Source organism: Gopherus flavomarginatus, chromosome 8 (assembly GCF_025201925.1).
Source record: "Gopherus flavomarginatus isolate rGopFla2 chromosome 8, rGopFla2.mat.asm, whole genome shotgun sequence".
In the NCBI taxonomy this organism is placed as follows: domain Eukaryota; kingdom Metazoa; phylum Chordata; order Testudines; family Testudinidae; genus Gopherus; species Gopherus flavomarginatus.
The window spans coordinates 100,045,716-100,059,537 of record NC_066624.1 but is presented as its reverse complement, the minus strand read 5'-3'; the positions used below and the strand labels follow the sequence as shown (position 1 = coordinate 100,059,537).

The window sequence follows — 13,822 nt, the reverse complement described above, 5'->3', positions numbered from 1 at the left end:
GCGATAATGCCTTGAGAATACTGATCATTAAATGTCAATAATATTTAAAGTCCTTTGGGATTGCTTTCTGGCTGAACTCATTTTTGGTGTGCCTCGGAGTCTTTTGAATTTCCAAGTTCTCCAGCATTTGGTTCAGAAAATGCAGTATCTGATGCAATATCTGTCTATCGTTGGTAATAGGAATCAACCTTTTAAAAAGATGGTCACTCACCACAGCTAAATTATAACTAATATTTCAAATTACTGAGGGGGGTTGGATGCTGTATTCTAGATAAATCCTTGTACCGCCCTTATGATTCTAGTATCGAATCCCTTTCTGGTAGTGAAATTGTACTGTCAGCAAAGAAGTAGGATCCAGCTTCATCCTGAATCTCTGTCCCCTGCTTATACCAAAAGACATACTGCCTGTCTATTCTAATAGTTTAGTGTATACTAGTTTTTCTTACACCTCCTATTGATATAGGCCCTGCTTCTGCAACTGGATCCATGTATGAGGATACCCACATTCAGCGAAGTCAGTGAGGCTGAGAAAGGTACAAGGATTCACCCACACAAATCCAACCTGAGTGAGACTATCCTTTGTTACAATTTTGGAAACACTCTCACTGGCTTTCAGGATTTTTTAGATTAGTTATGTGTGAATAATTCCTTTAAGATAATAATGTAAGATTATCATCAAACCTAGAAATATAGATGACAGATAACAAAGGAAGTTCTACAATAATATGTGGTATCTTTGCTGATGTTATATGCTAGCTAAATGCAGTATAACATGCGCTCACTGGGACTTTAAGAGCTGTTTCTATAACAATAGGCAAAGCTATAAATGAAACTGCATTTATGATACAAATTTAATAGACATTTTAATAATGCCTGTTCATCCATCTTAGCTGTCAAAGGAGAAAAAGTGATAATTCAGTATTGGGTTTGGGAAGATAGATTTTGAATTGTGCATAGAAAGTGTGTACAGCATGTGCCTTAGTCAGAGTTTGATATTAATGATCTTTTAATAGTGTAACAATTTGAGGTTTAACTTGATTATCTCTTTTACGTTTCAAAGGAGCATTATTTTGAACCCAGCCTATTTCCTGAACCATCTTCGTCAAGCTGCTGTATTTAGATGGTTGGAACGATATTCTGAAGCTGCAAGGTATGGTTGGCATTTGTGGATTTTTTACATCTAAAGTTTTCCCTACAGCTCCTTCATTCCAGCTCCCAGTACTACAGACAATTGGGGAAATTATTTCCTACAGCTCATCAGTCCTAGGGACATTATCATGTGTCTATGCGTCATTCTAGCGGTCCATGACTGTCAGAACTCCTTCATAGAATCAAATTAATGTAATACACAGTGATTACTTCTCCTTTCTATATTAAAGTGCTGCTAGAGGCCCTGATACTGCACCATGAAAGTCCATGGCAACTTTGGTTTCACTGGGAATAGGATCAAACCTATAGGAGAGCTCTGATCCTGCTGCCCTTATTCACATGAGTAGTCTCACTGAAGTCAATGGGACTGTTCACGTGAATAAGAACTACTTCAGGGGTAAGATCTTGCAAGACTGAGCTTTACTTGTGTGTTTATACTGGAAAACTGTGTAGGTGTTGTGCAGCAGTGGTGCAGCTGCACTGGCACTACCAAATGGTGGAAACTGTAATGTCGGCAGGGAGCAAATATTGTTACCACCTGACAGGTTTATATAAAAGAAGTTACCTTCCAGGAGGTGAGTGAGGTTGCTTGGTGTAATGCAAGAAGTAACTATATACCTATGTTACTGCTTCTACTCAGCACTTATATAGAACCTTTCATTTGAGGAGCATGAAGTGTTTTACAAACCATTAGTGAATTAAGACAGAGCAGGCGTGAATTGGGTAAGAGATATAGAACAGTCCCTTCATTCACTGCTGAAATCAATCACCTGTGGCATAGAACATGGCAGCTGTTTAATAATGAATGGCAACCCTTACACAACAGTTTAGTATGGGGAGGGAAGGAGACTTTATCCAATCAAAACTTCAGAGAGAATTTAGGGAGGCCATTTGTAATTATCTCTAGTGAACTTTGCCCAGCAGCTGTGATTAACCCTGTAAAAGTTGTCATGAGATCTTGGCTCACAAGTGATCTGAATCTTGTTTTACATCTCATTCTAAAGAAAGTACCTCCAGCAACACAATGCTCCCTAGCATCTTGCTGGGGTATTGGGTCAGTATTGATTCAGAGAAAATTGTCACCTATTGAATCACCAACACTCAAGGTTCAGAGTAGCAGCTGTGTGAGTCTTTGGGTATGGCTACACTTACAGTTGTACAGTGCTGGGAGTTACAGCTGTCTTCGTACAGCTGTGTAGGGAAAACGCTGCAGTGTGGCCACACTGAAAGCTACCAGCCTGCAGTGTGGCTACATTTGCAGCATTTGCCGCGCTGTTGGCAGTGGTGCATTGTGGGCAGCTATCCCAGCGTTCAAGTGGCTGCAATGTGCTTTTCAAAAGAGGCAGATGAGGGGGAACATGAGGGAGAGAGAGTGGATTTTTGGATCTTTCAGATCCCTGCCGCAAGGTCTAAGGACTAGAACATATACATCACCAACCTGCAATCAATTTAAAAGTTTCGAGCCCTTCCCCCACCCCTCTCTTATTCACTAAATGCAAATTATGCACTCCTAAATAGCCTTCAGACCACATAAGCAGCTGCTCAACACGGACTCTCCCCTCCCCCTCTGCTGTGTGACTTCTCTCTTCAAGCAAACAGCTGTGAACCTTCCAAAGCAATTCCCCTGCCTGCCTCCGCTCTCTCACTCCAGCAAACAGCAGCTGTGTTTGTTTTTTAGATAAGCAGCTCGGGGAAGCTCAGAGTTCAGCCATCCTTACGGTTTGTTGTGAGCAGGCATTCTGGGATACCTCCTAATACCCTGGAGGCCAATAACAGCACTTTTGGTGGCCACACTTGATGAGCAGCGCTGCATCACCAGCGCTGCAATCGTTACACCCCAAGAAGACCAGGTGTATAGCCAGCGCTGCAGCCAGGGAGTTGCAGCGCTGGATGTGCCTTGCAGGTGTGGACAGTTACTAAGTTGCAGCGCTGTAAACCCACCACCAGCGCTGCAACTCTCCAGTGTAGCCAAGCCCTTTAGCCGCAAAAAGAAAAGGAGTACTTGTGGCACCTTAGAAACTAACATCTTACACAGTTTAAAGGTTGTAGCAGGAGACGACATTATTCCATGACCGGCAAGGAAGTGTGTATTTTCAGATCTGTTAATTCTCTGTTATCCCACCAACAGGCAAGGCGGTTTTACTTGAAACCAGGTAGAAGAATGTATTTTTCACTTCCAGGAGTTGATCTTTCCTAGAAAGTAATGCATAGAAAATGAAAGTATCTGAGAGCATAATGTGATCCAAGAAGAAAATGAGGTGCTCAGATATCTAGTAACAAAAAAAAAGTGGTTGGTGTTGCTGCAGATAAGTAATCATTCAACAGGAGTACTGCATCAGCAAGCAGGAAGGCACTGGGTCAGCTTTTTTCATGTCAGGAAGCTTTCATGGAACTAGTTGTTTTTAAATGAGATTATTATTATGTATTTCGCAAAGGAGGAGACATTTCTGACAGATCGAGACCAAGTGGATCCAAATAAGTGACAGTAATATTGTGAGTTTAGCTTAGTTTACCATAGTATTGTAATAACTGTGTGGAGTTTTTGTTCCAGCCTTGTGTTAAACTAAGCTAAGCAGCGGCATCTCTTTGGAGTCAGTGGTATCAGTCTGACCCTGTTAACAATGTAGAACACACTCTGTCTGTTAGAGAGAGACTGCAATATGCAGGTGTTTAGCTGCAGTTTCTAAAAGTCTAAATATGCTTTTGTTAGCATGAGCTGTCATTTATCTTTGCTTGCTCTATGTATGTGAATGAGGTTAGTCTGTTTCCTTGTGTGATTTTTTTCTCTCTCAGTTATTATTATACATATCCAGAACATTGTTATAGGCAGTGAACAATTGTTTTTGGTGGAGGTAGCATATATGTATACAGCAAATGGGCAGGAATAACTCAGCCCACCTGGCAGGTTGTGGGTGCCCAAGATAGAGAACTATTGATCTCTTTGAGGATATAGCAGGCTAAATTCCCCAGAATAAATTCTGTTCTCTGTCTCAAATTCAGAGATGATGTGCCAACTGATGTATGTCACTCTCCACTGCGTTCAGTTAGACTCCTTCATACTTATTTACACCTATTCCCTCCATATTTAAGAAGACTGGACTGGTATAGTTGCACACTGAATAGCCAGAAGGTACAAGTTAAAGTAGGATGGGGTAATTTTTACTACCTTCTGGCTCCTCAGTGTAACTGACACCAACTCAGGTTGCCTCAGACATTGGTAGAATGGATATAAGTATGTATGAGGCAACCTGAATGCCAGGGAGTCTAAATCAGTGTGAGCAGTTGAATGTGTATCACTGCCTGCCTCGTCTCGGAATTTGGCTACATGTATCTAAATGAGTCCTGTATGTAACTCTAATAGGGTTGCCAATTTTGGTTTGATGTGATGATGCCTCCAGGAATACATGACATAATCTTTACTTAAAGATTAATGTTTAATTCCTGGAGACACCAGGACAATCCTGGAGGGTTGGCAATAGGGTGACCAGATGTCCCGATAAAATCGGGACTATCCCGATATTTGGGTGGTCATCCCGATATTTGTCCCAATATTTCACTCTGGGTTTGTTTGTTTGTTTTGGGTTTTTTTGGGGTTTTTTTTGAGCTTTTTTGCACCACCGACGGAACTCCCCACCCCCATGTGTCCCAATATTTTCTTCATCTCATCTGGTCACCCTAGTTGGCAACCCAAGACTCTAACAAGCTGCACTCATGCAGTGTACAGTGTTATGCAGTAGTCCCAAAGGCACTGCTTGATGGATCAGAGCTTTGAAAAATGAGCAGTTCTAGAAAGTGGTAGCCACTGACTCTAAGCCATACTAAATATTTCAGTAAAAATGTATCTCCTCCAAAGGTATCTCTGAAATTTGGAGAAATGGATTAGAGGGTGGGGAGAAACTTGAAGTCTGACAAGAAGCATGCTGGATTGCCTGTAAGTGACAGAGCATCTAGGGAAGTTAACGAGGGCAATACCAGAGGCGTTGTCATTAAACACTGCGGTTGAGGGATGTGGTAAGGCAGTAGCCATAGAGAATGCATTTCCTGCAGAAATAACTGGGCAAAGCAGGGGGCGTAGATATGAAAGCTATCATTCTTTCCTACCTTGCTAATATATGTTACATGTGATCTAACCTCTTCAGCTGGAGCAGGCTTGAGCCTGAGTAATACAAAGTGAAAATTTGCAATGCATAGAAACAGTCAGGCTCCATATTGGGTTTGAAACCTGAAGATCAAAGTCCAGAAGCTTATCTTTGCTTCTTACAATAAAACCATTTTGCTGTCATCTTTTTGCTGCTCAGAATGCTGTACTGCCTGGTTTAATTGCATCATGTTCTGTGAGGCACTTGCCATAGTATTTTTTGTAACCAACTAGAACACTAGTGACTTGGAACTAGCTGTAAAAAAGCAAAAGAAAGTGGATCAGAGCACAGACTCATTCTCCCTATGCCAGAACACCTCATATTCACCTGTGACTCCATACAAGATAGTGCTAAGCAGTGCTGAAGGAGGAAGAAGGTTTAGAATCTTAATAGTCCCAGTATGGATGACTCAGCTGTTCACTGCTTCTTTTTAAAATGGCATTAGATAGTCCCATCCATTGTACAGCAAACCAGACTTGATAGTTCTGAAACTCAGCACTGTGTCTATTACAGGCGCTTTCTCTCTCTCTCTTCCTCTCCTCTCTCTCTCTCTCTCTGCATGAATCTAGTTCCTGGTCCCATTTTATCCAAACCCTCCAAATTTGTACCGTGGGGAAAGGGGTGAATAAATGGTTCTGACTTATCACTTAAAAGGCATATGTTTGAACAGTTTAGTGTTCCTAAGAAGTTTAGTCATTCTGTTCTTAGGAACAGTATAACTTTAAATTTCACTATGGTGCTATCATATAAATATTGATCCTATATTCTCCCAAAGCCATTAATTGACTTCCCTCTACACTTACCTGTTTCACGGGCTACTTCCTGTTAAAAAAAATAAATCCTACAAGCTGTTCTTTGCTTTTCAAGAAATGGAGGACGGTCTATTTATCTCTCTACTGATTTTCTTTCAGTTTACAAAAAACAAAGCAAAAATCATTTCTATAAAAATCTGTTGTCATGGAAACCAACTTTGTTCTGGTAGCACTAATGAAAGTCCCATTGAGGCCACATGGTTTGCACAATGTTAACAAATCTTGTAGCGAAGGTTATTTTTATACTAGTATCTCAGGCCCTGTGAATTTCTTGGGGTCAAGACAGAGAGAATGAACTTAAGGTAGTATCCTGTGCAGTGCTTCTTTAGTATGCCAGAAAATCACTGCAGCAGAAGAAGATGTAGCCAGTGAAAGAATCTTGATATCACATACCCAAATACATCCAGTGAAGCAAGAATCTTTATATTGGGCTGGCTCAGCACTGAAGTCTTTTGGGGTGCCATTTATTACTGCTGCTTTCAGGAATGAAGGGCTCAGAGACAAGGGAACTATTTTGCATTTCCTATTCATGGTGGCATAAACCTCAGTGCCAACTCTACTGTAAGCATCATGCATGTGTGATGGCTGCCTCTTGGATGACACACCAGGGATTGAATCTGGGACTTCCAGAACTAAAACCACAAACTATTACAGCTTGAGCTAAAAAGCCAAGGCTGTGTAACTAGGGGCTGTTTCAATTCCTGTCCTCTGTAGATTGGCACAGAGAAGGGACCTTAACCCCCATTCACCAGTGGGTTACATAAGGATGGTGCACAAGGCATGCAAGTATCATTTAGAAGTTTTAATGTATAGACTAGGCACAGAACACGCCTAGTGAAGGACACTCATGAATATTCTATGCATATATTATCTTTGCATTTCTGTCAGTTGAAGTGCTTGCCATATTTTGGACCAGTCACATCCCTTTTGACTGAAATCACATACTCTTCTGCCTTAATAATGTGTTCTTGTCTTAGAAACTCATACCTTATAGCATGCTCTTGTGCACGGGTAGGATCTCATTTGAATGCCTATATTGCATGCCAGCGTTGCCCTCCTTGCTACATCCTTGCATTGATAAAATAAAGGAAGAGTCAGACCCACCTTATCCCACCTTATTTTGCTCATTTTCCTTCCACCTTGTTTTTTACTGTAGTGCAGCCAGATGGAAGCATTTCTTGTTAGTTACAGTCACTGACTTCCTTCCCAGAGCCAGGGGGCAGGGAGACCTCTGCTGGCGAGAATGACAATTTGTGATGTCAGATTTCTCAGTATTGAAGGAAGAAAATGAATCTGGGGGTTTTCTGCAAGCAAGGAATATGTGTGCTATTTCCCCAGAGAAATATTACAAAGGAGCACTTCATAAATTGCAGCTAAGAAAGAGGCTTTGACATTTATCAGGATCAGTCGAAGCCCAATGGAAAGTCCATTCAGCTTATTATTTAATTTGACACCAGTATATGTTGTCAGTCTGTCAGTCTGTATCAAAAAAAAAAAAAAAAAAGCACAACCTAGCTGTTATTTCTATGCTCCACTCATTATTCTTTTATCACTCTCAAATGTGTGAGTGTTAAGCAATAGTTGATTCAGCTGAAGCCGTGTCAAAAACAGAGGGCAGCTTTCGTTACTAATATTTTTCACTAAAAGTAAACAGCATTATTGATAGTATGAGTTTTGTCTTTACAGAGGGGACATTGGGTGTATCAGAAAAGGGAATACAACCAGACTGAGGAAATATCAGTTATGACTTACAGTGAGTATAGTAACTATTATTCTAAAAGTTACATCAGCTGCCTGCTTTTAAGCCATTCATCCCAGTTACTCCATCTTTTCTCAAACAGTTCAGCTGTTAGCCTAAACAGGCAGCATGGCTTTCCATGCCTCTTGAGATTTGCATGACATGCATCTATGCAAACGACTATTTGTTTAATATTGTGTCACAGAGCATCTGAGATCTTGCTGTGCTTAATGACCTGTTTTCCTAAGTGCCTTCTGTCATTTCTTTCCTTTAAATTTTGCCCTTTCCAAGTACATCTTCTCTGCTTTTTACTCCACATTTAAAGGTCTTTGTTTCCTTACATAGTAGTTGCCATTTAAAAGATAGCATTTTTGTAACAAATTATATTAATCTCAATACAACATAGGAAAATATTACTACTTACTACCAAAAGACAGGTTCTTTTAAAAAGGCAACCTCTGCACAATAAGAACTACTGACCTGGTGGTTAGTACTTTTTATTGCCCCACTGGAGACTTATTTTTGTTTCCTAGTAATGGTCTCTCACTGCCTAAGCCATCTGAGACTCAGAGTACAACAGAACAGCACGCTCAGCCCTTGAGTGCTTTGTGTTGCTTCTCCACATGATAAAGGTTCGCTGTTGGCAGGTTCCCTGGGAGTTCTATCCACTCCTCTGCAGCCAGTAAAAAGGTTAGCTGCGTCATGAGCCACAGGGCTCCTTTTGCTGCATTTGGTAGCTATTCCAAATTCCATATCCGTGTACATGCAATCATCAAACCCTGATTGTGCTAATTTCACACCTCTCTCCTTTATTCAAAATTCCAAAATACAAATTTTGTTTATCTGAAACTCTGATTATCTAGTGGTTTCAGATATCTCCAGAGTCCTTAAAATAATCAGAGTTTCCCTTTATTCATGACCTGGGGCAGATGTTTAAAGCTGAACTATACATGCGACGAAGTGGGTATTCACCCACGAAAGCTCATGCTCCAATACATCTGTTAGACTATAAGGTGCCACAGGACTCTTTGCTATTATTTCTTTGTTCACTCTCTGAGTTAGGTAAAAAAGGAACTGCCTCCAACCCTATTCCAATTTTTATATATATATATGTGTGTGTGTGTGTGTGTGTGTGTGTGTGTGTGTGTGTGTGTGTGTGTGTGTGTATAATATAATATCTTCTTTCTGTTTTTAAACTCCAGAAAATGTAAGCTGTACCATATCAGAAGAGGATAGTGGTTCACCTAGTCTGATACCTTGCCTCTGAGGGGCAGTATCAGGATATTGGAAAGGAAGGTTATGAAATTAGAGTAACATTAACACCACAAAGACATGGGTTTGTGTATTAGAGACAATCTTGTAGAGCTATTAAAACTGCAAAAGAAGTATAACTATATTTACCATTTGAAGATTGAGAGCCAGCTAACCGACAGTACAATGGGGCCCTGGTTTGGCCCTTTAGACACCATTATAGAATCATTAAAACCATAGAAATATAGGACTGGAGGGGACCTTGACAGGTCATTTAGTCCAGTCCACTGCACTGAGGCAGGACTCAGTATTATTTAGACCATCCCTGACAAGTGTTTGTCTAACCTGTTCTTAAAAATCTCCAATGATTGAGATTCCACAACCTCCCTAGGTAATCTGTTCCAGTGTTTAACTACTCTTATAATTAAGAATTTTTTCCTAATGTCTAAGCTAAATCTTCCTTGCCACAATTTAAGTCCATTATTTCTTGTCCTGTCCTCAGTGGTTACAGAGAACAATTTATCACCCTCCTCTTTATAACAACTTTTTACATTCTTAAAGACTATTCTCATGTTTCCCCTCAATCGTCTCTTCTCCCCACTAAACACATTTTTTTTCAATCTTTCTTTGTAGGTCATGTTTTGTAGACCTTTAATAATTTTTCTTGCTCTTCTCTGGACTTTCTCCATTTGGTCCACATCTTTCCCAAAGTATGGTGCCTAGACCTGCACACAACCATATTTCAGTTGAGGCCTCATCAGTGCTGAGGAGAGTGGAAAAATTACTTCTTGTATCTCTCGTATACACTCTTGCTAATACAGCCCAGAATGATGTTTACTTTTTTTGCAACAGTATTACCTTTTTAACTCATATTTAGTTTGTGATCCACTATAACCCTCATATCCTTTTCTGCAGTATTTGTTCCTAGGCAATACTTTCCCATTCTGTATTTGTGCAATTAATCATTCCTTCCTAAGTGGAGTACTTTGCATTTGTCCTTGTTGAATTTCATCCTGTGTATTTCAGACAGTTTGTCAAGATCATTTTGAATTCTAATCTTATTTTCCAAAGCTCTTGCAACCCCTCCTAACTTGGTATCAGCCACAAACTTTATAAGATATTGAATAGAACCAGATCTAGGACAGATACTTGCTGGGCCTCACTTGATATACTATTCCAGCTTGATTGTGAACCTTTTATAACTACTGTCTGAGTATGCTTTACCAACCAGTTGGGTACTCGCCTTATAGTAGGTTCCTCAAAGATATATTTCCCTAGTTTGTTTATGAGAAGGTCATGTGAGACAGTATCAAAAGCCTTACTAATGTCAAGATATATCAAATCTACTGCTTCCTCTCTATCCACAAGGTTTGCTACCTGGTCAAAGAAGGATAGTAGGTTGGTTTGACATGATTTGTTCTTGACTGTTACATATTACCTTATTTTCTTCTAGGTGCTTACAAATTGTTTGTTTGACTATTTGATCCATTATCTATCCAGGTACCAAAGTTAAGTTGACTGGTCTATAATTGCCAGGGTTGTCCTTAATTCCCTTTTCATAGATAGGTACTACATTTGCCTTTTTCCAGTTCTCTGGGATCTCTCCCCAACCCTGTGAATTCTCAGAGATAATCACTAATGGCTCAGAGATCTCTTCAGCCAGTTCCTTACGTATTCTAGGATGTATTTCATTAGGTCCCACCTTAAAAACATCTAACTTGTCTGAGTAATTCTTAACTTGTTCTTTTCATATTTTAGCCTCAGATTCTAACTCATTTATACTGATGCTCACTATGTTAGTTATCCAGTCACTGGTAACTTTTTTTATGGAAATTGAAATAAAAAAGGCATTTAACACTTCAGCTGCTGCTGCGTTTTCTGTTATTTTCTTTCCCTTCTCATTGAGTAGTCGACTTACCCTATCCTGGGTCTTCCTCTTGCTTCTCATGGACTTGTAAAATGTTTTCTTGTTACCTTTAATGTCCTTAACTAATTTAATCTTACTTTTTGCCTTGGTCTTTCTAATTTGGTCCCTATGTGCTTGTGTTGTTTTTTGTATATATTCATCCTTTGTAATTTGACCTAGTTGCCACTTTTTGTGTGACTCTTTTTTTGAGTTTCATGTGGTCAAAGATCTCCTGGTTAAGGCAAGGTTGTCTCTTACCATACTTCTTATCTTTCATATGTATTGGGATAGTTTGCTCTTGTGCAATTGCAAACTTTCCTGAACTCTTGTTTTCCCTTAGACTTGCTTCCCGTGGAATCTTGCCTACCAGTTCTCTGAGCTTGTTAAAGTCTGCCTTCTTGAAGTCCATTGTCTTTATTCTGCTGTTTTCCCTCCTACCATTCCCTAGAAGCATGAACTTTATAATTTCATAATCACTTTCACCCAAGCTGCCTTCCACTTTCAAATTCTCAACCAGTTCCTCCTTGTTTGTCAGAAACAAATCTAGCACTGCATCTCCCCTAGTTGCTTTCTCCACTTTCTGTAATAAAATGTTGTCTCTGATGTATTCCAAGAACTTTTGTTGGCTAATCTGTGCCCTGCTGTGTTGTTTTCCCAATGGATGTCTCGGCAGTTGAAATACCCCATCACCACCAAGTTCTATGATTTGGATGGTTTTGTTAGTTATTCAAAAAAATTATCATCCACAACTTCTTCCTGGTTAGATGGTCTATAGGAGGCACCTACCATGATATCACTCTTGTTTTTTTACCCCTTTTATCTATACCCAGAGACTTTCAACAGGTCTGCCTCCCACTTCTGTCTCAACCTCACTGCAAGTGTAAACATCTTTGATATACAAAGCAACACCTCCTCCTTTTTTCCCTGCCTGTCCTTCCTTTGCAAGCTGTGCCTACTATGCTAATAATCCAGTCCTGTTAATTATCCCACCAAGCTTTTTTTTATGCCAGTTATGTTGTAATTGTGTTTATGCACTAGTATTTCTAGTCCTTCCTGCTAATTCCTCATACTTCTTGCATTAGTATACAGACATCTAAGATGTTCATTAGATTGCCCCTCTATATTCCCTCTTGTCTGTCCTTTGTCCCTGATATGATTGCCCATGTTCCCTGCAGATTCTGACCTGTTATCTAGCTCTCCATGTTTCGGATTTACCTTTGAGTTTTATCTCTTGCCTCTGTTGAACCTCATTTAAAGCCCACCTCACTGGGTTAGTCTGTCTGTATCTGAAGATATTCTGCAACTTTCTTGATAGGTGGACCCCATCTGTGCTCAGCAGTTCTTCTTGGAGCAGCATCCCATGGTGGAGGAAGCTAAAGCCCTTCTGGTGACATCATCCACATAGCCATGCATTCACCTCCAAGATGTGTCTGTCTCTGCTTGGGCCTACCCTTGACCAGAAGGATCATGAGAACACCACCTGAGCCCTCAACTCCTTCATCTTCACTCCCAAGGGACTGTAATCACTTCTGATCTGCTTGCAGTATCATTAGTCCCCACATGGGTGAGCAGCATAGAGGGTCAGATGATCCTTGGCAATCTTTCTGTAATTTCTCATATATGGGCCCCTAGCAGGCAGCACACCTCCTGAGATGCCAGGTGAGTCCAGCAGATGGATGCCTCCTTCTCCCTAAGAAGGGAGTCACCAACCACCACCACCCACAGTTTCCTCTTGGGAGCGGTGGCCGCGATTCTTCCAGCCTGGGGGTCAGGAGCAGTGAAAGCTTCCTAAAAGTGGGGGCCACTTTCTGCTGCCCCCATGCCACTCCTTCCTCCCAAACTCCTGCTCTTGCACCACCCCTTCTCCCTGAGCCCCCACCCTCATCCCACTCCTTTTTCCTGAGGCCTTCCCTCCTGCTGCCCCTTGCCCCAAGTCCCCTACCCCTAGCTCTGTCTTCTACACCCCTTCCTCCCTGTTGCTTACCCTTACAGCCATGAAAAAGTGGTGGAGCCATGGCCCCCTTGTTCCCCCTGTTGCAGCACAACTGTTTGGGGTAATTGCCTTCTCCTTCTCCACCTTTGGGAGAGATTCCTTGTCCTATTTCTCATGCTATTGTACTAGTAATAATAGATGCTCAGGGCCAGTGGAGATCACTGAGCACACTTCGGGCGGGGAGCAGAACTTACTTTCTGCCATTTACCTGCCTTCTCCACCTTCTCCCAATTCTGGCAGTTCAGGCCAGTTCAACACTTGGCACAATTTAGAACAACCTGAGGGCTTCTCTAATTTGCAAAGAGTTGCAATGGCCCCCTGTGGGATTTTGCATCAGCAAGGCCATGTTCCCTATTGCTCCTGGCATTTTTCTACATTCGAGGGCCGTAGAGGATGCACAGATGTGTCTACATCTCAAGAGAAGAATCCTCCCATCCTGGGAAATCCTCAGCTGATCTTTAAGGCATCCTTAAGTCTTCTTTTAATTGCCAAAGTGGCACCAAGAGGACTTTAGCAGGTCTGAGGATCTGACTGTGAATCTTACTATTGCCAGAATTTACAAAGGGAAATGTACATAATGATTTTCCAGTAATAATAGTAGATTTTTTTGTCCTTTTTAGAAATTTAACACTTTGGTGCATTCCAAAAAATCGTGCATGTTTAGCATATTTACCTCTTCCAGTTCTCATCACAGACCCCTCATGCTGTTCTGCCTGGTCTGGCCATATGCTTTCTGTTAGAATCAGCTGTACTCATGTATCTAAAACTTTCTTTGATTCTTTTAATATGTATCCTTTAAGATTAAGACAGACTTCAGGGTCTGTTGTGGTGTCA

General features: G+C 40.9%; 1 protein-coding gene across 1 annotated transcript in view; it reads left to right on the top strand.

Moving 5' to 3' along the window:
* SPATA16 (spermatogenesis associated 16) overlaps positions 1-13,822 on the top strand; it is a 117,019-nt gene that overhangs the window by 32,769 nt on the left and 70,428 nt on the right. The window contains exon 3 of the mRNA XM_050965971.1: positions 1,061-1,150. Within this exon, the coding sequence (XP_050821928.1) occupies positions 1,061-1,150 (90 nt within the window). The remainder of the gene's footprint in view (positions 1-1,060; positions 1,151-13,822) is intronic.